This window comes from Microtus ochrogaster, chromosome 22 (assembly GCF_000317375.1).
Source record: "Microtus ochrogaster isolate Prairie Vole_2 chromosome 22, MicOch1.0, whole genome shotgun sequence".
Classification (NCBI taxonomy): Eukaryota; Metazoa; Chordata; class Mammalia; order Rodentia; family Cricetidae; genus Microtus; species Microtus ochrogaster.
The window spans coordinates 29573939-29598019 of record NC_022023.1 but is presented as its reverse complement, the minus strand read 5'-3'; the positions used below and the strand labels follow the sequence as shown (position 1 = coordinate 29598019).

At 44.9% G+C, this 24081-nt stretch overlaps 1 protein-coding gene across 1 annotated transcript in view; it reads right to left on the bottom strand.

Moving 5' to 3' along the window:
• Window positions 1-24081, bottom strand: part of Cyfip1 (cytoplasmic FMR1 interacting protein 1) — an 80573-nt gene that overhangs the window by 7758 nt on the left and 48734 nt on the right. The window contains exons 14-26 of the mRNA XM_026784280.1: window positions 19826-19992; window positions 17855-18002; window positions 16647-16838; window positions 16270-16423; window positions 14669-14825; window positions 14212-14308; window positions 12390-12466; window positions 12180-12288; window positions 10928-11047; window positions 9859-10058; window positions 6180-6267; window positions 939-1082; window positions 578-668 (exon numbers count right to left, since the gene is read on the bottom strand). Coding sequence (XP_026640081.1) covers window positions 578-668; window positions 939-1082; window positions 6180-6267; window positions 9859-10058; window positions 10928-11047; window positions 12180-12288; window positions 12390-12466; window positions 14212-14308; window positions 14669-14825; window positions 16270-16423; window positions 16647-16838; window positions 17855-18002; window positions 19826-19992 — 1744 coding nt within the window. The remainder of the gene's footprint in view (window positions 1-577; window positions 669-938; window positions 1083-6179; window positions 6268-9858; window positions 10059-10927; window positions 11048-12179; window positions 12289-12389; window positions 12467-14211; window positions 14309-14668; window positions 14826-16269; window positions 16424-16646; window positions 16839-17854; window positions 18003-19825; window positions 19993-24081) is intronic.

The window sequence follows — 24081 nt, the reverse complement described above, 5'->3', positions numbered from 1 at the left end:
AGGAGCAGGCCCAGTGGCCGCTTTGAATGCTTTTCCCCATTGAGGCTACGAGGGCAACAGGACCTTGCAGTTGCCACCCAGACGCAGAGGAAGCAAGATGAGAATGCCTCACTGAGAAAAGGTACCAAGCCACGTGGCTAAACACAGACAAGGATTATGGGTTAATTTAAGTTGTAAGAGGTACTTAGTAATAAGCCTGAGCTAATAGGCCAAACAGTTTATAATTAATATAAGCCTCTGTGTATTTCTTTGGGACTGAAGGCTACAGGAGTGGTTGGGACAGAAACACTCATCAACAGGACCTAGTAATTTCAATACCACAATATCAAACAAAATCCTTGCTGGCTGACGAGCTGGGTCCTTCAGCTTCCTTAACTGGAAACTTTAATCCCAAAGTCACTTCCTGAACACTTGCCTGCTGCCTACTCGTAAAGTGTATTTGTTTCTTCGACTCTAAATAGGCAAATTCTCCCTATCTGCCGGGAAAGACACATCTGATTCTTCTTGTAGCTTCCAACTTGATTCCCTCCTCTCCAAGGCTGTACTCATGTGGGGTACTCCGGGCACCCTTGCTCACCAGGAGAGCCGTACTCATGGCGGGGAAGGCGGCAGATCTTGGGCATCACCTCCATCAGGGTCTTCACGTACTGCAGGATCGTGCCTTGCAGCTACAAGACACAAAGGCTGTGTTAGCCATCAGCATCCATCCTCACGGACAGCTGGGGTGACTCCTGCCTCAGTCTCGTGAGAAGCAGACAGTACAGCGGCATAGCCCTATATCCAGAAGAACCATCCTCTTTAGATAGGAAAAATGCTTGGAGCTAAGTCGAAGTATTTGTCTGTCAGAGACTGAGCCCAGATGGCAAGACGCCCCTGTTGGCTTTGTCTAACCCATGAAATCCATGCTACAGGAAAAGCACATCTGCAGAGAAACTCACCAGGCTCTTGACAACCTTCAGCAGCTCTTCCATGACCACCGCGATGCCCTGGTAGCCAAGCAGCCGGCAGATGACCTGGAAGTGAGGAGGCCCCACAAAGTTCCGGTAGCTGCCATAAATGCTGGAGTAGGCTAGGTTCAGAGCCTGGGGAAGAGACAACAAAGCTTTCAACATAGTCCCGGCGAACTCATTCGGACGATCCCCAGGATCCAATGGCAGACAGTAGGAACTGACTTTCACGAGCTGTCTTCTGATCTCCGTGCACATGCCCCCTTGCTCCCCAAGATAAGCAACAACCCCAAATTCTAAACAAATATAATTTCTCAATGTAATTTTCTTCATGCATGTAACTGGCACTCTCCAATGTCTGAGGACCAGGAAGATGTCATACCAATATTTTGTCCTATCTAAAACAACCCCATGAGTCTTTCTTGTTATTGTCTGTGGTGGTCTGAGTGAGAACAGCCCCCAGAGGCTCAGGCTCATATCTGGACGTGTAGTCATGAGGGAGTGGCATTATTTGGGAAGGATTAGGAGGTGTGGCCTTGTTGGGGTGGGCAGTGAGGTTTCAAAAGCCCAGGCCAGGCCCAGTGTCTCTCTCAGCCTACAAAGCAGGGTGTAGCTCTTCGCTACTCCTCTAGCACCGTGCCCACCTGCTGCGTGCCCTGTCGTGATGATCACAGACTAAGCCTCTGAAACAGTAATCAAGTCCCCAATTAAATGTTCTTTAAAAGACTTGCCTGGGTCATGGTATCTCTTCACAGCAACAGAACAATGACTAAGACAATACCCTTTAAGTAATAGTTTTACTTTGTTGTATTTTTTTAATGTTGATGCTTTTTATTGTTTACTATTCATATTATCAGTGAACTGTGTTTATATACACATACACACACACACTATTTTCTCCCTTGGTTTCATTTTATAGTCCAGTGTTCCCCCTTTTTAACCTCCTTCTACATTAATAACATTTTGGCTTTTTATTACTAGTTTTAAAGAAGCATTCTTATGGTTTCATAGTTATTTAATGTATTTCTTGGGGGCTGGAGAGATGGCTCAGTGGTTAAGAGCACTGCCTGCTCTTCCAGAGGTCCTGAGTTCAATTCCCAGCAACCACATGGTGGCTCACAACCATCTGTAATGAGATCTGGTGCCCTCTTTTGGCCTGCAGACAGAATACCAAGAATACTGTACACATAATAAATAAATAAATCTTTAAAAAAAGGGAGTATTTCTTTTTATTTCATGTGCATTTGTGTTTTCTTACATGTACGTCTGTGTGAAGGTGTCAAATCCACCGAAACTAGAGCTACAAGCAGTTATGAACTGGGAATTGAACCAGGTCCTCTGGAAGAGCAGTCAGTGCTGCCCTAGCCCATCTCTCCAGTCCATGGTTTTATAGTTTCATTCCGTTCTTATATACAACTAATTTATTTTTTTTTAATTTCTCATTATTGACAAATGCTTTCTTGTTTTTTACTTTCTTTAAAAAAATTACTTTTCTCTATCTCATCTATGACATTGCTCTTTTCCTCTCATTTAACCTGTTTCTCCTCTATTTATTCTCCTTTTCCTGCCTCTTTTATCGCATTCAGACTTTATAATACATTCTACAGCAGTTTTGCCATTTTCGTTTTGCAAGCATTGGTATTAATGGGCTGTAATAGACTTTAAGCATATCTCTATTCTTTATGGTTTGATGATGTTGTTGTTTTGTTCCTCCTGGGCAGTACGTGGAGTTGAACCTTCAAGAGTGGCTGCTAAACTGGAAGATCCTCAACTATAACAAGAAGATATACCCAAACCAAGAGATAAAACAATCATAACACATAAACACAAGACACATGAAAAATCAAGGCTGCGCGAATCAAAAGACCATAGTTCCCCAACTACGAATTCAAAGATACAGAAACAGATAGTATTCCAAATAAAGATTCCAAAAGTTTACTAGTAAAAAAGATGAAGGGGATAAATACTGCCTATAACTCCAGTTCCCGGAAATCTGCCATATTCTTTTGATCTCCACAGCAGGTGTGCATGTGGTACATATACATGCATTCAGACAAACAGTTATACATGCAAAAACAAAAACATTTTTAAATACAAATATAAGTTACAAGAAAAAAAAGACAATGATAAATTCAATCTAGGTTGTAAAAAGAGCAACATAGAGGAAAATATAATGAACACAGTAGAGAAAACCTGTGATATGATAAAAAAAAAAAAAAGTCAGTACAAAGAAAGGGAAATTCTGCAAGGAAACAGATTTTGAAAAGAAAATAGGAACACTGGAAACTAAAAACAAATAAAAACCCTTCAGAGGTCAGCATCAGCAATAGATAATCAAGCAGAAACAATACAGGGATGAACACAGGCTAACAAAACAATTCAAACATTGAAGTTAGAAAGCAATTGTAATAAGCATGACCACAACATCTAAGAACTCTGAAATGTGATTCAAACGCCCCAACTAAGAACCTAGCAGACAGAAAGGGCTGAGAAAAGTACTAAAGGCATGAAGAATCTATTCGATGAAACAGTGAATGGATTTTTTTTTAAATCAAATCAAGAAAAACAGGCATCTAAGCACATGAGGCACTGAGAATACTACAAACACGTGACCAGAGAAAAAGCTTTCCTTGACATATCACACACAAGACACTGCAGGTATAAAACAAAGAAACAAAATAAAGGCTATAAATGAAAAACACCAACTCACAAAGGTAAACCCATCAGCATCTCTCATCAGCAACCATGAAAGTAAAAAATGAGCTGGGCACAGTGGTGGTGTATCTTTAATCCCAGCACTCAGGAGGCAGAGGCAGGTGGATCTCTGTAAGTTCAAGGCCAGACTGGTCTACAGAGCGAGTTCCAGGACAGGCTCCAAAACAAAACAAAAACAAAAATAAAAACAAAAAAGGTAAGAAACGATATGTTCCAAGCCCTGAAAATAACTGCCCAATCAGACGGCTACGTCCAGCAAAGCTGCCTTTTAAAACTGAGAACTAAATCACCTTGTAAGGCGGTCCATTGCCAAGCCAGCACTGCTGGAGGTACTTAGAGGAACACTAAACACAGAGGGCAGAAAGAGACCAGCTCGTCACAAAAGCACAGGAAAGAACAGATTTCACAAATAAAACAGATGAACGACCTAGAGCTAGAAAGGAATTGGTCACATCTAACAGCGAAGCACAGGCCTCTAACACATACAGGCAAGAAAAGAACTAACAACAATCCAGCCAACAGCAAAACTCGCCAACAAAATCACAGCAGGCAGGAAACACCTTCCAGTTATCTTCAATGTAAAGGGTTTCAACTTAACAAAGAAAAAACATAGACTGGTTAAATGGAGTAAGAAAGCTACATGTGACTCGCATTTGCCTTAAGAAGCACCTCTCACTCACGAGCCAAGACACAGAGTCAAAAAGACAGAAAACAATCCTTCATATGTAAACCTAAACCAAGCTGGTGCAGTTGTTCTATTAATGTGAACTTTAAAGCAAAATTCGTCAGAGGAGATAACAGAGGTCACTTACATATTAGTAAAAGGAACAATTAATAAGGCAGACACAAAGTTGTCAAAAACCTCAGGGCTTGAGCAACAGCTGAGGGGTTAAGAGTGACCACGGCTCTTGCAGAGGACCCAAGTTTGGTTCTCAGCACCTACGAGGCTCACATCCATCTGTAACTGAGGGGATCTGATGTTCTCTTCTGGCCTAAACAGGCATCAAGGACCCACACGGTGGATACAGATAAACACAGGCAGAACACTCATGAACGTAAACCAAAGGGAATCCGTTCACTAAAGTCAGAAAGATCTAATATAACCGCAAGACCCGGGCGACAAATGACAAATTCAATCCCCCAAATCAGAAGGCAAGAAAATAGAGGATAAAGAAAAAATATACAGAACCAACCAAAGAGTTGGTTCTTTGAAAAAGCAAGTAGGCAAACAAAGATTCACTAAACCCTAGCCAAACTACCTAAAGAAAAAGAATTCACAAATTAGTAAGATTAGAGCTAAAAAGGGAGGTTACAATAGGTCCCAGTGTAACCCAGAGGATTTCGAGTAAATTATTGGAAAACTAATTTAAAATCACAATGACCATACTTTCTCGCACATGGATGCCATAGTTAGGATTACATCTCCCTCTTCCTCCCTCTGTGTGTGTCTACGTCATGAGGGGGGAAACGGACTCTTCCTACCAAACTTCACTCTAAAAAAAAAGTTAAAAAAGACATTTGGTGGAAAGTAAAATTTCTCCAGACTTCTTGGGATTAAACTATGTGCTCTAGGGGTACCAGGTGCTAAGAACTGCATTCTATTTACCAGTCAGGGCTCTCTGAATTAGCCAATCACGTAAGAATGTGAAGCTGTGCTCTAACCGCTCGGAGTGAGACGCAAGACCCTGCGCATTAGAAATAAAAACCCAGCCAGACCAAGCACGAGGCACCCTTCTAAAGAAGTAAAACTTTGCCTTACCCAAATACTTTAGAATGTATGCTTATTTCCTTGGATCCCAGACCCATTTCCAACACAGCTAGAAAGGAGATCATGAACTGGAGGATGAGATCTTACAGTGTGGGGTGGGGGAGGGGTGTCCTAGACTCTATGTGACATGGGAACAGAGGGGGTGAGCAGGCACTAGTCAGGCAGAGGACAACAAATTAGAACCAAGTGTAACGAATGACACAGATGTATGGAAACACAAGAACAAACTCTGCCATTTGTATGCTAAGTTAAAACAATTACCTTTAAAGGTAATTCTTTTTCTGGCTAGGTATTCAATTTAAGTTAGCGATAATTCACTTTTGTCTTTCTGATTTTTCTACTTCTAACAAGGGAAATACAAAGAAAAAGTCCCTACTGGGAATCTAAAAGCTATATTTCCTCCAGAAGTCTAGCTAGCCAGTTAAAATATCACTAGGTTTATTCAGAGGTCTCAAGAATTAAAGGGAATAACTTCCTGCCTCAGCTAACTTCTTGTCAGCCTGACACAGATAGTTACCTGGGAAGAGGAAGCTCACCTAAGAAGCGTGTTTAAGGACATTTTCAGGATTAATGATTGATGAGGGAGAGCCCAGCCCATTGGGGACAGTACCACCTCTAGATAACTGTTCTGACTTCTCTTCATGAGGGACTACAATCGTAAGCTGAAACAAACCCTTCCTTTATGATCTCAGTCAGGGGCTCCCCACGACAATCGAAGCCTATCGTAACACAAACAGGAAATAACTTACCTTGGATCCATGCAGATACTGGGGCTGTGCATTGGGCTGTTTGTCTCGCTGAAATTCCTGAGAAAATGGCAATACTGTCCGAACAAATCTAAACGAGAAAGATTACAAGGGAAAATGAGGAAAACAAAATTTAATAGCAATTCTTTAGCTTCCAGGGCTTCCGATTATGTGCCTAAAATCTTTTCCCAGTTAAACGATAACATCAAATATGATAGTCCTAAGTGAATTAAAACCCCAAGAGCGAAGTATATATAAGTCCTCTAAAATACCACAGATAAATAATAGCAAACCCAATCTCATGAGCTAGAACACCAATTGTCCTCCTTCCTATAAACAGTCTTCAGGTTCACAAAGATTCTAGCCTCCTATTATCCTGAGTCTAAAGCACTCCTTGACAACCGGTAACAAACACATCCTTGGCTTTGCTGCGTTCTAGAAACAGGGTGAGGACAGCGTGAGGTGTGACATCACAGGTACTTAGAGCACTAGTCGTGAGCTAAGAAGCCAACTAAAGGATTTTTTTACACAATTCAATCAAAGGTCTGCATCTTGATAATGCATCTTCCAAGCAGAAATTTTCAAATTAAGGTTGAAACGTGGGGCTGGAGGTAAGATAGCTCAGCAGTCAAGAGCACCGGCTGCTCTTCCAGGGGTTGGCTTCAGTTCCCAGCACACATACGGTGGCTCATGGTTGTCTGTAATTTCGGTTCCAAGGGACCCAATGCCCTCTTCTGATCTTACATGGATGAACTAGGCACACAGGTGGCCCCAACACATACATACAGGCAAATATACATATAAAAAAAATATATACACAGGTTTGCTAATTAAGTCTACGAACTTGGAGAACTCACACGATACTATATAATACTTAAAAGAGAGAGAGAGAACTTTTCCATAGTTTGCACACAAAGCACGTGTGCTCGAGACTAAGAGCCTGTAAGGCCAAGGCTTTCACAGAGCACAGTTGACAGGGCCAGATTCTTACCCATTGTCAGACCCTAGTAACTGTGGGCTGCAAAATCTTCTCAGTGAGTATTCAGAAGAAATACTTTTAAATTTATTTTTGCTTTTTGATATTTCAAAGCAGGGTTTCTCTGTGTAGCACTGGCTATTCTGGAACTCGCTTTGTAGGCCAGGCTGGCCTCGATCTCACAGAGATCTGTCTGCCTCGCGCGCTGGGGTTAAAGGTGTGCGCCACCACCACCTGGCAGAAAAATACTTTCTGTGTGTATCTTTCAAAAGGATAGTGTATCACTATGCTGATGGATGCAGGTATCAGGAAAGTCCCACATGCTCTCAGGCACTGTTGTCCTCAGTCAAGGGCACTGTTAGGATAGGCTTAAGGAACCTTGCTTGAGGTAGTATGATCGTGGGGGTGGGGTTTTGATTATGCGAAGTCTCTCACAATCCCCCCTGTGCTCTGTCTCAAGCTTCAAGACGTGAGTCATCAGTTTGCTGTTCCCGCTGCCAGGCCTGCCAGCTGGCACGCTCTCCTACTCTGATGGTGATGAACTCGACCCTCTGCAACTAGAAGACCCGATAAAACCTTTTTCCTTGAAGTCGCCTTGGTCATGGTGTCTTACCACAGCAAGAGAAGAGTAAGCAATGCGCCTGGCATACACGATACTCAACTTGCCCATGTCTACGGATATTTACACGCCTTCAGCTGCCTCTGTTTTTGTGTACACCTGTGTGTGTTACAGGGAGCCTCTGCAGGCCCCAGAGGGCACACATTTGTCCTAGGAAGAGCATCCTATCAGGACGCTGCTCAGAAGAGGCACCCTTCCCTAGAGTGCACGGCTGTTCACACCGTAGGGATAGATCCCATGTGTAGGGACTGTCCCATACCACCAACCTCCACCTGTCTGCAATGAAGCCGGGGCAGGAGAGGGCAGAGGAGAGAGAAATCTTAGCTCCAGTCACTGAAGGAGGACAAACATCAACAGGAGATACATCATTTGTTACAAAAGGTTTCTTCCAGTGTCTACCTATAGCCTGATTTGCTTTCCCAAAGAATAAGCGGCCGGTCAGATTTCGACCAGGCAGGCCCTAACTGAGCTTGTCTAGTATGAAGATTGGCCATAAAACATGGGATGGACGAGAGAGTAGAATGCTTACTGCCATACCTGATCCACAGGACCATGTTGGTGGGGAGAGAACATATTCCTGTAAACTTTTCTCTGACCGCCAGGAGCATGTCATGAAACACATGTACTTAAATACACTCCACAAATAAATACATGAATGCATAAAAACAGCAAAAAATTAAAATGTTCAAAATAATGTCATTAATGAAACATTAAATATGACACATAATACATGCATTTCTTTTTTTTTTCTTCTCAAGACAGGTTTTCTCTGTGTAACAGTCCTGGCTGTTTTGGAACTGGCTTGAGATGATTCTGGCCTTCAACTCAGAGATCTGCCTGCTTCTGCCTCTTGAGTGCTGGGATTAAAGGTGTGAGCCACCACTGCTCAGTTTATTCTATAATTCTAGTATGCAGTATGCATACATAATACAGTGTATTATATCTATGACCACATTGGCACTGTTATCTCTGTGCTTGTGTTTTATGAACTAATTTTTCCCTTCATTGTAGGTCACATTTTTTTTCTGACATTGGGCATAGATAATTCTAGAATGGATGCTCGACACTGTGGTATCTTCTTACTGGACAGCGGCGAAACTTGGGAGCAACCACCTTCAGCAGTCACAGAAGTCAAATGGGCCAATGGTGGGACTCATTATCTTGAGGGCATACCCTGTTGCTGGTGGTCTGCTGGCAAAGAGACCACACTGGTCCTAAGGAAATTCCATTCTGCTGGCCAACGTGGACATTAAATACTGTTCCTATCAACCGCTCTACCACCAAATTGGCTACTTTAATCCCAGCACTCGGGAGGCAGAGGCAGGCGGATCTCTGTGAGTTCAAGGGCAGCCTGGTCTACAAGAGGTAGTTCCAGGACAGGAACCAAAAGCTACAGAAAAACCCTGTCTCGAAAAATAAAAAAAAAAAAAAAAGAAAAAGAAATGGAGCGGGAAGGAAGGAATTTAACTGACCCACACTCTCACAGCCTACAGCATTTCGGACAGAAACACGACAAGCAGAATCGCCTGCCATATGCATGCTGACGTCAGGGAAACGTAGAAGCGGTGGTGCAGTTCCTGCAGCCGTTTCCAATGCACGTGAGATTGTGTCTACGCTCACAACTAAGCATGGGGGTGGAGCCTTGGCTCTCCTGCCTCAGGCTCCAGCCTCTCACCAGTCAATCTATTTCCAGAAGCAAAGCCATGACTATCTGCCCACGTGCTGGTCCAAGGCTGGGAACGGAAGAAACGGGAGGGCCCGAGAGTCCAGAACACAAGGGAAGGAGGAGGGAGAGAGTATACGGGGACATCTATGGAAGTCAGTGCCGAAGATGGGCTATTGTAGATGCATCTGGAGACAGGGCTGTGGAGAGATGGCTCAGCGGTTAAGACCACTGGCTGTTCTTCCAGAGGTCCTGAGTTCAATTCCCAGCAACCACATGGTGGCTCACAACCATCACATAATGAGATCTGGTGCCCTCTTCTGGGGTGCAGGTACTCATGCAGGCAGAATACTGTATATGTAATAAATAAATAATCTTAAAAAAAAAAAAAAAAAGAAAAGCCTGTGAGGCTAAACATGCTTACCGGTTGGTGGAGCCATTATAGCAGTAGTTGGGCAAGAAGTCGTAATTCAGCTCCCAGAAGACATGGAGGGTAATCCTTCCATAAGGCGCAGACACGTTGTGGTTGGCTTCCCGGAACATGGCGTCAAAGCTGTCCAGTGTGAGGTACTTGCTCATCAGCTTGTGTGTCATGCGATTGATTTCTAAGAGGCCATCCAGCTCCTGTACGGAAGCACAGGAATGGGAGGTGAGCACAGAGACGGGCCACTCGGGGAGGAGGCATTTGCCTGTGGTCTGAGATCCCCACCTGGACGTCTCACCTATGGAAGGTTGCACTGAGGTGGCTACCAACACGTGAGCCGAAACCAGAAATGGCTCCTCAACTTGACACCCACCCCCCCACTTCTACAGTCACACCCACTGTGCCCTGGTCTTTTCTGCTCTGTGGTCACCTGTACATATTCACCAGAGCCCTCAAGCTACCACCGACCTTCGGCAAAGGCAATCTGGACAAATCACTACCTAACACTCCTAATTATCAATGGACCATCTAAGCCCGAGGCCCTGTCTCTGCCACGGGCACACAGTCCAGCTGGTACTGACCACTTTGGGTCAGTTTTCCCAACTGATACGCTTATATAGACACTTCTTGATTTACAGTAGACATACACCCTGATAAAGCAATTGTAAGCAGATATATCAGTAGGTGGTGAGAGAATTTACAATACTTAACCTTTTGAATATTATTATTACTTAGGCCAGTGTATCTTCAATATGCCAAAATGTTTACATTAGCGCCTAACTGGACAAAACCATCTAATACAATGCTTGATAATAAAATATATTCAAATATTTTCTTTTAATCTATCCAGGAGTTTATAGATTTCAGTCCTGGTCCCTGATAAGTCTAATTTATTCAAGGTCATGATTATTCCCTTCTAAGTTCATATAAATTACGAATACTAAGATATGATACTTGACACAGTCGAAGGCCAATTAGTTCCCATCTTTTGTTGTCTACATCTTTTGTTGACCTACTATTAGCTCAACTTTATCGACAGAGAGGAAAACAAATTAGTTCTAGTACTTACGACCACTGATGTCAAATCTTCACTTTCAAACCGCCCGATTGCCAATTCTAGAGATTTATACATGGCTGCTGAGACACGCTGCGTAATCAGACGATTGAGATCGATGGATCTTCCGAGCAGCTGGAGGAAGAGAGAGGGTGAGAGAGATCACGGTAAAGAATAAACACAGCCTGGCGGGATGGGTCAGTAGGGAGAGGCACCAATGGCCACACCTGGCATCTTGTTCAATCCCTGGAATCTAAATAATAGAAAGGAAAAGGCTCATGCAGATTGTCCTCTGACCTCCACACAATGCCCTTCCCAAATACGAAGAGATATTTCTTTTTAAAAAGTAAGCACAAAGGTCTTAGAAACAACAACAACAAAAAACAAATAAACATCAGCCATAAAACACCCAAGACAAAAATACAAAAAATTGTGTGTGTGCAAATGGCTCCCTGTGAGTTCAAGGTCAGTCTGGTCTATAGAGTAAGTTCCGGGGCAGATAGGGCTGTTACACAAAGAAACACAGACACACATGTGTGCGCACACACATACACACACACACACCACACATAGACACAGCACACTCACATACATACACAAATGCACACACACACATGCCTATCTTTTTGTCTTTGTTTTTGTTTTCTCAAGTCAGGGTTCTTCAGTGCAGCCTTGGCTGTCCTGGAGCTTACTCTGTAGATCAGACTGGCCTCAAACTCAGAGAGATCCGCCTGCCTCTGCCTCCCGATGTGGCTCTCAGCTGTGACTTCATTGCCATGCCTAACACTGTGTTCCCCACCATGATGGTTATCAACTCTAACCCTCTGAAACTGTAAGCCCTAAATAAATGTTCTCTTCTCTACGTCGCCTGGGCTTCTTATCATAGCAATAGCAAAGCAATTAAGACATAATCTCAACAACAACAACAACAAGACTAGCCTGGGCAACACAGTGGGGAGGGGAGAGGAAAAACAAAGCAAAACACTTTAATACTTTATTAGACCATTCATATGCCATGCTGCTTATAAAAGTCTAGCTGGGCCGGGTGGTGGTGGCGCACGCCTTTAATCCCAGCACGTGGGAGGCAGAGGCAGGCGGATCTCTGAGTTCGAGGCCAGCCTGGTCTACAAGAGCTAGTTCCAGGACAGGAACAAAAAAGCTACGGAGAAACCCTGTCTCAAAAATCTTAAAAAAAAAAAAAAAAGTTTAGCTGGTTCTAAAAAGCTGACTGCTTTCAAAACACACTTCGGCAGGGTCAATGGCTCACCTGCACGTGTCTCTGCTTCAACAGCGTCTCGTAGCGGTTGGACGGTGGCAGGTGGATCGTGGCGCCCTGGTTTTTGCATTCCGATCGTAACCGTTTGTCGAGAAGCAAACTGGTGCAGGGGAGAGGATATCTGTCACACACTGGATTTATTCAACAGGACTATCGGATCAAATCAGGATTCCTCACGAGGACCGCACGTCACACACTTACCTTCCTGCCATAACCTTGTAATACGCAAATATCTGGTCTGCCAGTTTGTAAACAAATTGGTCAAAACATAGATTCACCTGGCAAAAAAGCAAACTGTGTTAGAGTTCAACTCCTGACACCAAGATCATATAACAACTCAAAAACAAACGCTTCTGCTTTCCTTTGCTTATTTTGCGTTGTTTTCAGCAACAGTTGATTCATTACGTAGCTCATTCTAACCCTGATCGTCAAGGCTCAGGTTCCTGGATCCTGGGACTATAGGCATCACGTGCACCGTAGCTAGCTCCAAACCCTTGCTTCAACACAAGTTGAGGCTCTTATTAGAAAAGAAAAAGTATTGATGATTTTGTTGTCTAACCTGGCACATAGAGTGTGTTGGGGTGACCACCATGCCAGCATCAAAAGTTAGATTAGAACACCACTGAGGAAAAGCAGACATGGTAGCACCTTTCTGTCATAGCGCCTACGAAGCTGAAGGAAGAGGATCGGAAGTTCAAGGTTGGGGGGATATGTTCAAAGCACATGATACACTGAGAAAATTATCCTTGTGGAACTACCTCAACATGCAGTGTATACGCCAACAAAACTGCTTACAAAAGAAGGAGGAGGAGGAGGAGATTAAGAAATCAGGCAAGTGGTGGTGCACATCTGTAAACCCCGCACACAGAGCAGGGGCAGGCAGATCTCTGAGTTTTATGCCAGCCTTATTTACAGAGTTCAAGGAAGAATAAAAGTTCACTGCTAGCCGAAGCTACATAGGGATCTCCAGAGCAGTGTAAGTTATGGAAGACCCTATCTCCAAACAACAAACAACCCAACAAGAAGAAGCTTACAGAGTAGAGCATAACACTCGTCCTCTCAAATTCAAAGGAACAGGAAAAAGTCCCCAAGCCATCTGCTCTCAGGGAGATAATGCACGCCATGGCTAAGTCATTGCACTTATGAATGTATTCGACACAGGCTGTCAAAGAAACACCCTGGATCCTAAGGCCTCACTTAAACACAGGCATGGCATCATTCTTCAGAACCATGAAAAGATCGTGTGTGCTCTGAGAGGCAGGGAGGCGCAGGACCTGCAGACAGCACCAGGAGCATGAGTCTGTGTCCATGCATCCCGCATTGCCTGGGCATCAGGACATCATCCCTGAAGAAACACTAAGATGTTGTTTGGGAGGAGGCGGAGCTGCCCGGATACAGGAAGTGATCTCTGGAGGTTAAGTCCTCTTACATCTTAAGCGAAAGAAAGAGACACAGCCACTCAGTTGCATGTGTGTGCTAACCTAACAATTTCACCTGTGAGCACGCGCCCTTAAGAAATAACCCAATACAGTCAGGATTACGCATGTAATCCCAGTACTGAGAAGACTGAGGCAGAAAGATTGTCATGAGTCTGTGGATAGCCTGGGCTACGGGGAGGAGTGTGTGTGTGTGTGTGTTGGGGGGGGGGAGCACACAAGCATGCACCAGTCCAGTGTGAATAAAAAAGTGTGTGTACCAGGAAGTTCAGTGTAGTACTATTTTATTGCCTCTAAATTTTAAAAACCTAATGAAATTTAAAAGAAAGTGGGGGGTGGATCGATTGAACGGAGCATCCCGCTAAGCGACAGATATGGATGCAGAAATGGCTTATTGCATAGTGGAAAAGCATACCCTTCCGATGCACAATCAGAGAAAGTGAAGCCAGAGAGGCTCATACCGAAAAGCGTATTTCACCGCTTAACACACTCTACATTTAGAGAGAGTTTAGCTTTTGAATCCCCAAGATAAAGAGTAAAATTTAAGAGGTACCTAAAAAAAGCCACTAAGGCTGCGGGTCCCTTACCTCGGCCTCGATTTCGTCATAGAGAAACTGCTTGTTGAACCTGGTGAGCGCGTAGTGGGCGCTGTCGTTGTACAGATCCAGGGAGTAGAGGACGTACCTGCAGAGGATGAACACCAGTCACTCCCCAGCCAGCGACGTGTGACCCTCGCAGCTGCCTAACGGGGGAAATTTAACTGCCACACAAAGAAACTGATTTCTCGCTTTTCACGGCAAATGGTATTCCTGTACAAAGTTGAACCTTAAGGGGTTACTGCACATCACTGGGTCAGAGAAAGCGAGGCACCTTTTCCTACATGGAGGATACACAAAGACTACGCAGATGAAGGGCCTCCATGACTTCACCGTCCTCATGGTACGGTCTAAGTGTCTACTGGTGTCAGTGTTCAGTGTTTTTCTTTCCATCCTAATCCTGAGTTAACGCGTGCAGATACAGGCGCATGGCGTGAAGGGTACTCACTCCATCATGGACGCCTCCTTGGTCTCGAGGATGTGGTCAGTCAGAATCCAGGGCATAGACATCTCAATGGGGAACTGGATCCGCCTGCCCATGGTCAGCTCCAGGAAGAACTCTCGGAACCACAGCTGGGAAAGGTCACAGCACTGCTGCAGTGTTTCTTGAGGGGTTCAAACGACACCAGGTTATCGTCCGCGGGCAGAAAATGACTCGTAGTCCAGAGGAAATGAGAGGGGTTTTACATAGGACGTGGCTCCTCTATGCTTAGCTCCCAGCCATGCAGCATGGACGCAAGCAGGAAGGGGTCACCGGACACGTCATATGAGACACAAGACTAACACGAGTGTGGCTTCAGGACAGTGAGGACCCTACACCTTCAGGGCGGCCAGGGTTGTCCTGCCATCAGGGACCTCAGGCACCCTTCCTGGCAGGATTGGGGGACGGTGTCCTTTTGCAAAGGAGAAGTGAAAACAGGACCCCAGGTTTCATATCCCTCATCTGAAAACCGGAAATCCCAAATGCTCCAAAATCTCAGAATTCTTAGGTACGACGTGGTGTCCTGAGCGAAACATCCCATACCGCTTCTCATGCAGTGGGAAGAAATCCAAATGTAGACACAGACACTATGATAAGGTATGGCTGTGTCTAGTGAACGGGGTCACAGTCAGAGCTGGCTCAGATGCCGACCAATTAAAATGACCATGACATCTGCATGCAACCTCGGGAACTGGAGGTCATGTGACCAAGCAGTATATGACTGTCCAAATCGTCAGACTGTGTGCGTAAGGTGCAAAAAAATAAGAAACTATTTATACTCGGGTCCCATCCCCCAAATCGGTCATGACACAAGCATCTCTGGTCCTAACCATTTCAGATGAAGGATACTCAACCTGTATGTCCCTTTCTGTAGGACAAACACCAGTGTCTAGGATGTAAGATTAACATGCACATTCAGGAGAGGTTTAACCGATACAAAACTAGAAACAGATCTAAAACAATTAAGATTTGTTATGTTCTCGGAGTTCACAGTAACAGTATTATTCTTTACTCTACTGCCTGCAGCCCCCGAGGCAAGGCACAGAGATCCCCTGCTCTAAGCAGGAGACCGTGAACGGCGTGATGAGGCCACAGGCAGACACAAAGGGTAGAAAGCACCCACCAGTGCCAGGTCAAAGTGGCGGGGTGTCACCAAAATGGTCACTTGTCTGTCTCCGAGCACTTCTTGCTATCTGGGCAGTGGGGGCCAGAGGGGTCATTTCTTCTACTCGTCAATGCCTGGATCTCGATCCAGGGAAGAGATTACAGCTCCCTGTTTTCGTCATCCTGATTTTGTGTTCACTCGGCAGGGCCAACCAAAGCCCTGTGGTCCTTGTCCTGCTAACTTTAGGCCATGTCTTACAGAGGCCATGGCAGAGGCTGGGAATGGCAAGGGACCCAGGGGCTCTCCAGGGATGTCTGGCCACCACCACAAAGGTGAGGACGTGGTACCATGTGGGTGCATGAAGAGATGGGCAGGAAGATGGTCAGGTAGGCAGAAGCGTCCCGGGTGGTGTTAGCAGTGTTAGAGCATGCCAGGCCGGACTCTGGTCAGCACTGTCTCTTACCACTGAAATTTATCAAGTGTGTGTAGAAGAAAGACTCTCGATGGAACTTTTCTATGTCCAATATGGTGGGCCCCTCAAGGCTACTTCTCAAGGTTTTCTTGGCACCACTTTTGTCTGCAATGAGGGACTCTAGCATGGTTCTCACCATGTAAAGCTGTGTTATCCAAGGAGGTATTTGTAGGGGAAAAAATATAAACGGTACATTAGTCACAACAAACGGGAAGAAAATCTACAGAAGAAGACCTGCTCCACTACACCTTGGCTGAATCCCATGCCCGCAATCAGCCTGCCAGAGAGAGGCTGTCCGGAGGGCCTGGGACTCCGCAGGGCCAAGACGCCGCTTCCTGGGACGAACTCTGTGTAGAGGAGCAGCTCGCCTCCGTGCCAAAAGCATCAACAAGAAAAACGAAGGATGTCTTACCACCAAAGGTTAAGAGAGGTGGATAGGTGTACGACTGCCTCAGAAACGCGTTTACCACATGCAAGAGCCTTTCCATGCCCAGAGACTTGAGCTGCCTCTGCAGCTCGGCAGAGCTCAAGGACTCAGCCATAGTGCGCACCAGGAAGAGCTAGACACGGACAGACGGGGAAGGAGAAGCGGGAGAGAGCCGTTAGTCACACGATGCACAGGTCTGGTATGGTGGGGGGGGTAGGGGGACACAGGGACAGGCAAATGGATGCAAGAGCAGAGGGCGGTGTGTGCCTCACATGGACCCCAAGAGTGGCCGAGAGCCTTGCTCCTGACCGGCAAGCGGTTACACACAGATCCAGCCATGTCCTTGCTGGTACCTTTCTACAGGAGTGATAGAGATACGAAGCCTCTAAGAGACGTGACAGGAGGGGACAGTTTCCAAAGCAGAGAGGAGCATCTAGAACCAAGTGAGTCAGTGAGAAGCCCCTTAAGGACGGCTTACATACACCGGAAGGAAGGGCAGCAAGGGCAGCTTTAGACCATGACATACGAGGGCGACATTTCATTTTTAGGAACACTCCATTTATAGATTTAACACGGAAATTACAGTCACACGTTTAAACATCGAGAGAGAAACACAGACAAGCGGGCATATGCCTGCAGTTCTGGGAGGCCGAAACATGAGAAGTGCTAAGTTGGACGCTAACCCTGAGTTAGCCCGGTGAGTCCCGGGCTAGCCAAGGCCAGACCCTTTTCTGTAGAAATACTGAAGTGGTGTGGGTGTGGCGGAGCACCCTATAACCCCAGCACTGAGGAGGTGGAGGTTAGGTATGATCAGAAGCTGGAGGCCAGCCTAGGCTGCGAGACCTGGTCTCCACAAAGCAAAAAGGAAACACGATATAAATATGGAAATGTAGGCATATAGTTCACAGACAGAAGTAGAAATGGCATCCTAGGACTTGTGCAGTGAAATGCAGAAACCAGATACCCCCAGGCATGTCTGAGTCAAGGTTTTAAATTCACTTGGGCAAGGTACAGAAGAGAAGAAAAGCCTCAGGCAGAGCAGGATTTGCCTGCGCAGACAACACCACCACTAAGTCAGTCCCGCCCCACCTGCACCGCCACCCCCGCCCCCAGCCCCCAGCCCCGTTCTAGGACAAAGATGGCGAGAACCTGTGTGCTGGAGGGTCCTACAGCACGCCGTGGCACCTTGATGTCAAAGCCACTCTTAGGGTCCTTTTCACCCCGCAGAGCTGGGTCATTGAAGGGTTCGTGCCCCGTCTCCCAGTCACACACAGTCTTCCTGATGGCCTGCAGAACACTAAACCGCCCATGAAGGCATCAGACGGGGATCTCTGCAATCACAGCATCACGTCACCCGACCACCCACGCACAGAGGACGCCTCTGGCTGGCGTAACACGGTAAGAGTCTATTCATATGAAACTTAAAAACAACAACAAAAAAAGGGTTGCGTTCTTTAAAGTGATACTTGTCCCAAAAGACGTAGTTTACACCAACAAGCCAGGAAACAAGGTTTAACTTCATGAACATGAACCAGGCAGCCAAGTCAGGGCAGGGAGAACAGAGGCTCTCAAAAGCCCATCCAGACAGCAGCTGTTCTGCCTGGCTGTGGACAATCGCTCCTGCACACCAGCAGGAACTGAACTCATCACATAACTCAGGAGAAAGGATATGTGTCTCAACTCCCTGGAAATGTAACCCCAATTGCTAACAAGCTCTACTGTTAGGGTGGGGTACAAGGACCAGAGATATCTTATGTTGACTCTAGTCATGTCATGTGCAAAGTTCTGGATAAAACTCAACGGCTGAGCAGTGCTGGAGCAACCATTTGATAACAGCACCTGGGAGACAGAAGCAGGCAGATCTGAGTTCAGGGCCAGCCTGGTGTACACCATGAGTTTCAGGCCAGCCAGGGCTACACAGAGAAACTCTCCCTTTAAAAGTGTCTGGTGGAACAGATCTGGCTTTTGTCAAGAGCAGGCACTGCTATATCCAATGTGCCTCCAACAAAATCATTACCCGAAAGACTGGAACAAGGGTTTTGGATTTCACATCTGTTTGGGGTTGGGACGATTTGAATATAAGTAAATTTTCTTGGGGGATAAGATGTAAGTCTAAATAGGATACTAATTTGCTTTAAATATAAATCACACACATAGTCAGATGACCATTTTATATATTAAGTATTTTTGGATATAAAATTATCTAATTCAGTATGCAGGTTTCTATTGTGGCATCATATTGTCATTGAAAATGTTCTGGATATTTAAGACTCAGAGGTAGAGTATGCCTAGTGTATGCAGGGACCCGTGTTGAGTCCCTACCACCACACACACGTGCAGGTCTACAGCTGTGTGCACATGCTCTCTCTCGCTCTGACTTTGGGGGCATCTTAGATTTTAGACTTTTATAATTAGAATGCACACACAGTATAGAATTTTCTTAATTTTAAAAACCATATTATCTCAGGCAACTCTAAAGTGAAACACTATATATTCCTGAACTCTGGTAGGTTTCATTTACACACGTTTTTTTTTGAAAGTCAACATATATGTATATATCTTAAATTAAAATAAACTTACATTAAAAACTTTCATGGTCTCTCAGATTTATCATATCTAGGTTATTTTTCGCCAGACTTATAGGATAATCCAAAAGATTTTTTTTTTTTGGTTTTTCGAGACAGGGTTTCTCTGTGGCTTTGGAGCCTGTCCTGGAACTAGCTCTTGTAGACCAGGCTGGCCTCGAACTCACAGAGATCTGCCTGCCTCTGCCTCCCGAGTGCTGGGATTAAAGGTGTGTGCTACCACCGCCCGGCAAAGATGTCATATTTGTGAGAGGGAGAGCAGAATGTGGGGCCTTATATCCCAGAACACCTGGTGGCTGGATGATTCTCTTGACTCTGGGTCTCTAAACCCCTGAATACTCAGCAGGTAACTGATGACTGCTGTTCAGGTCACTAATTAGATCCCACATTCTACGTAGACGCAATTCATCAAAAACATGGCTAGGAGTGGAAGAGAAATGTCCTGAGCCTACTTATGAAAGCAGACATGCCTTCCGTCTGAACCTCAGCTCCCTCCGTGGCCTTGGGGCTGTGAGGGAGGATGAGGGAGGCTGACCTCTGGATGACGTTCTTCTTCTTCTTGATGGCCTGTCTCAGCGGCTCTCTGAGGGTCACCTGGGAAAAGTCTTGCAGGGCAGCGTAGACAGTGTGCCTGATGGCGTGATTGAACACGCTCTCCATCCTGCCCATCAGCACCTGCAGGCCTTTGATCATGGCGATCACCTGTAAGGACACAGCTTTCAGTGGCTGAAGGGGGACAGGGGACAGTCCTTCACTGCCTGGGAAGTCTCCTTCTCACTTGCAGATCTTCCTTGGCTCCTGTCCTTGCCAGTGCCAGGCTACCCTGTCCCGTCACCTTCTGCCTCGCAGCAGAAGACTCTGTATGCTCTGTGCCTACCTGGAATCGACCTCACCTCATCCCACCACGAGTACCCTGTCCATCATGACCATCCCTGATGGGTTCAAATGCAGAAGTACACACTCAAAAGGCAAATATGAATGTGACCCAGAAAGGAAAAAGAAGTTACCAGAGTTTGTGTATTAAATCCCACTTGTTGAATAACAACGGGACATGAACTTAATACATGTGGGAAGGGTCTAGAATTAAAAACAAAACAAAACAAAAAAAAACAAAGCCAACTGTTTAAATTTCTATGTAACAGTTCCATAGATGCTACATATTTCCACGAAGGGTTGCCATGTGTTTATGCTAGAGAACTATATGATGGATTTATATGATTGAAACGGGGGGGGGGGACTTTTACTTTAAAAAAAGTGCATAGGGCAGGGGCTGGAGAGAGGGCTCAGCAGTTAAGAGCACTGGCTTCTTTTCCAGAGGACCTGGGCTCAATTCCCGGCAACCACATAGTGACAGCCAACCATCCGTAACTCCAGTTCCAAGTCTAATGTCTTCTCATCCCCAACTCTACAGCTCCTGAGGTCTCCCTTTCCTCTCTGGCCCTGTGTCCCATGGATTACAAAGACCTTCTCCAGCCTTCCTTCCCTAACTCATCCCAGTTGCCCAGCCCTCAACCCCAGCAGGCATTCTCTGTGAACCCGCCAGCTGAATGGACAAGAAAAATTGGCGAAACACAACCACCACAGGCTCCAAAACGCCAGGGGAAACAGAAGCCAAGGAACAAACCACCCAGTCAACAAATCCAGAAATCAACACCTAGAGCACTCAATCAACAACAGCCAGGGTAACATGTCTCCAACAGAGCCCAGCCACCCTACCCCAGCAGGCATGTATATCCCAGCACACTGAAGCCCAAGAAATCGACCTTAAAACCAACTACGTGAAGGTGATAGAGGTCCTTAAAGAGGAAATGAACAGATCAATTGGAAGAATAAACCCCCTAAAGGAAGTCGAGAAAACACAAACAGTAGAAGGAAACAAATAAAACTCTTCAAGACCTGAAAATGGAAATAGAAGCAATAGAGAAAACACAAATGGAGGGAAACCTGGAAATGAAAAATTACAGGAAGGCAAACAGGACCGACAGAGGCAAGAGCATAGTATGGAGAGCCGCTTGTTGGTTCCCGGCATAAGAGAGTAAAAGACAGGGAAGAGAGATTCTCAGACATTGAAGACATGATAGAGGAAAGAGATACATTGGTCAAAGAAAATGTTAACCACTTTCAACAGAAATCATAGAAGAAAACTTTCCTAACCTAAAGAAGGACAGGCTTATAAGGATAGAGAAGCATAGAACACCAAACACATCAGAGCAGATAAGAAAGCGGCCCCCATACCACATAACAATCAAAACACTAAACATGCAGAACAAAGAAAGAATATTAACAGCTGCAAGAGAAAAAGATCAAGTAACATATAAAGGCAGACCTATCAGAATTATACCCGATTCTCAATCAAGACACTAAAAACCAGAAGGTCCTGAATAGATGTTTTGCAGACACCAAGAGGCCATAGATGCCAGCCCAGATTACTATGCCCAGCAAAACCTTTAATCACCATATATGGAGAAAACAAGATATTCTATGACAGAGTCATTCATATTTAAACAATATCTACAAATCCAACCCTACAGAAGGAAAACTCCAACCCGAGGAAGGAGGTTAACTACATACATGAAGACATACGGAATAAATAATCTCACACCAGCAAAACCAAAAGAAGGGAAGCACACGCCTGAACACCTGTGCACACAACCACACCACCACCACCACCAAAACAACAAAATCTAACAATCATTGGTCATTGATAACTCTAAACACCCATGGACTCAATTCCCTAATAAGAAGACACACACTAAGAAATGGGAAAACAAAATCCATCCTTCTGCTGCATACGAGAAACAAACCTCAATACCAAAGACAGACATTACAGCAGAGGAAAAGGTTGGGGAAAGATATTCCAGGCAAACAGACCCAAGAAGCAAGCTGGTGTAGTTCTTTTATTATCTGACAAGATAGACTTCAAACCAAAACTGATCAGAAGAGAAAGGGAAGGACACCACATACTCATCAGAGGAAAGATGCACCAAGATGAGATTTCAATGCCGCAAACACAAGAGCACCCAAGTTTGTACAAGAAACCCTACTACAGCTTAAACTACACACTGACCCTCACATACTGATACCAGGAGACTTCAATGCCCCATTCTCAACAACTGGCAGGTTATCCGGACAAAAACTAAACAGAGAAATGCTGGAGCTAACAGACATTGTAAACCAAATGGATTTAGCCTACAGAATATTTCACCCAAACACAAAAGAATATACCTTCTACTCCGCCCCTCCAATAATAGAATATAATAAACTAAATCCTCCCACTGACAAACAATTTATCTTCAATAGTCAACAAGGTGCCAAAATAGTCCAATGGGAAAAGATCACCTTTCCGTTAAACACGGGGGACTGCTGGATATTCATACGTAAAAGAAAAAAAGCTGGGGTTCTTGATAGTAAGAGTTAGCTCAACAAGCTTGGGATGATTATACCCTTGCTTATTAAGGGCTGTAGCTGGAGAGATGGCTCAGTAGCTATGAGCATATGGAAGTCCTAGCAGAGGACTTTCCAGCTCCCATGTGGAGCGCCTCACAGTTACCTGTAACTGCAGCTTCAAGGGAGGTAAAGACCTCTCCAGCCTCCACAGACAACCCCCCTACAAAGACATCCGGCATTCACTCACACAGACATATATAGAGAAATAAAAATGCTAACAGAGCGTCAAAATAGGAAGGTCTACCTATTGGTCACTAATAAGGTACTTGATTAACTAAGTAAATCATTAGATAACCTAATCCAGGAATAAATATTAAGAGCATAGCATAGCATAATCAAGATGAGCTGGTGAAAGGAACTGAAGGGGAGTTTTAGTGATAACACCTAAAAGGGAAACCGGTAGCTAGAATATATAAAGAACTCTTGCAACTCAATAAATCAGTTTTTTTTTGGGGGGGGGGGTTTGGAGACAGGGTTTCTCTGGTTTTGGAGCCTGTCCTGGAACTAGCTCTTGTAGACCAGGCTGGTCTCGAACTGACAAAGATCCGCCTGCCTCTGCCTCCCAAGTGCTGGGATTAAAGGGGTGCGCCACCACCGCCCGGCCGAATAAATCAGTTTTAAAAATAGGTAAAGAATGCACACAAAGAGCCAATCCGCACAAAACAAAGAGAAGGACAGAAATTCAGCTGACACGCCATATGTGGATTCTGTGATGGGTATAAGTAGAAAACTCCCCCTACTCAACAACAAAAACCTATGAATACTTTATTGTAATTAATGAGCTTAGACATGTTAGTAGAGAGAAAGAAAAATATTTAAAATTTACATTTTAAATAGTTATTTGGAAACATCAAAAGTATACCAGCTACAAGAGCCAATATCTAAAAATAAAACAGAAAATAATCTAGAATTTCCAGAGATATATGATAGGTAGAGAGGGTGAGAGACAGAGAGAGAGAGACAGAGAGAGACAGAGAGAGAGGTACTATTTATTAGAAGTTCATCAATTCTCCCTAAAATGACCTTGACATTTATATATATATCCTGATGGGAAATCCCGACATATTTCCCTGTGAGACATAAAAGGCTCACTGGAAGATGTGTATGGTGGGCTGTCTCTGTGGGCAAAAGAGCTACCGTGCAGACCTGTGGACCTGAGTCCAACCCCAGAACACTGCAAAAATAAGAGCCTTGACACCTATGTTGTGGTGCATTCATGCAGACATGTGCGGGCGGGCGGGTGCGCGTGCACACACGCACACACACGCACACACCCCAACCATAAAACTGAATTAAGAAATTTTATCCATTAGAAGAACCAGGAGAAAAAAAGCTTTAAAAAAT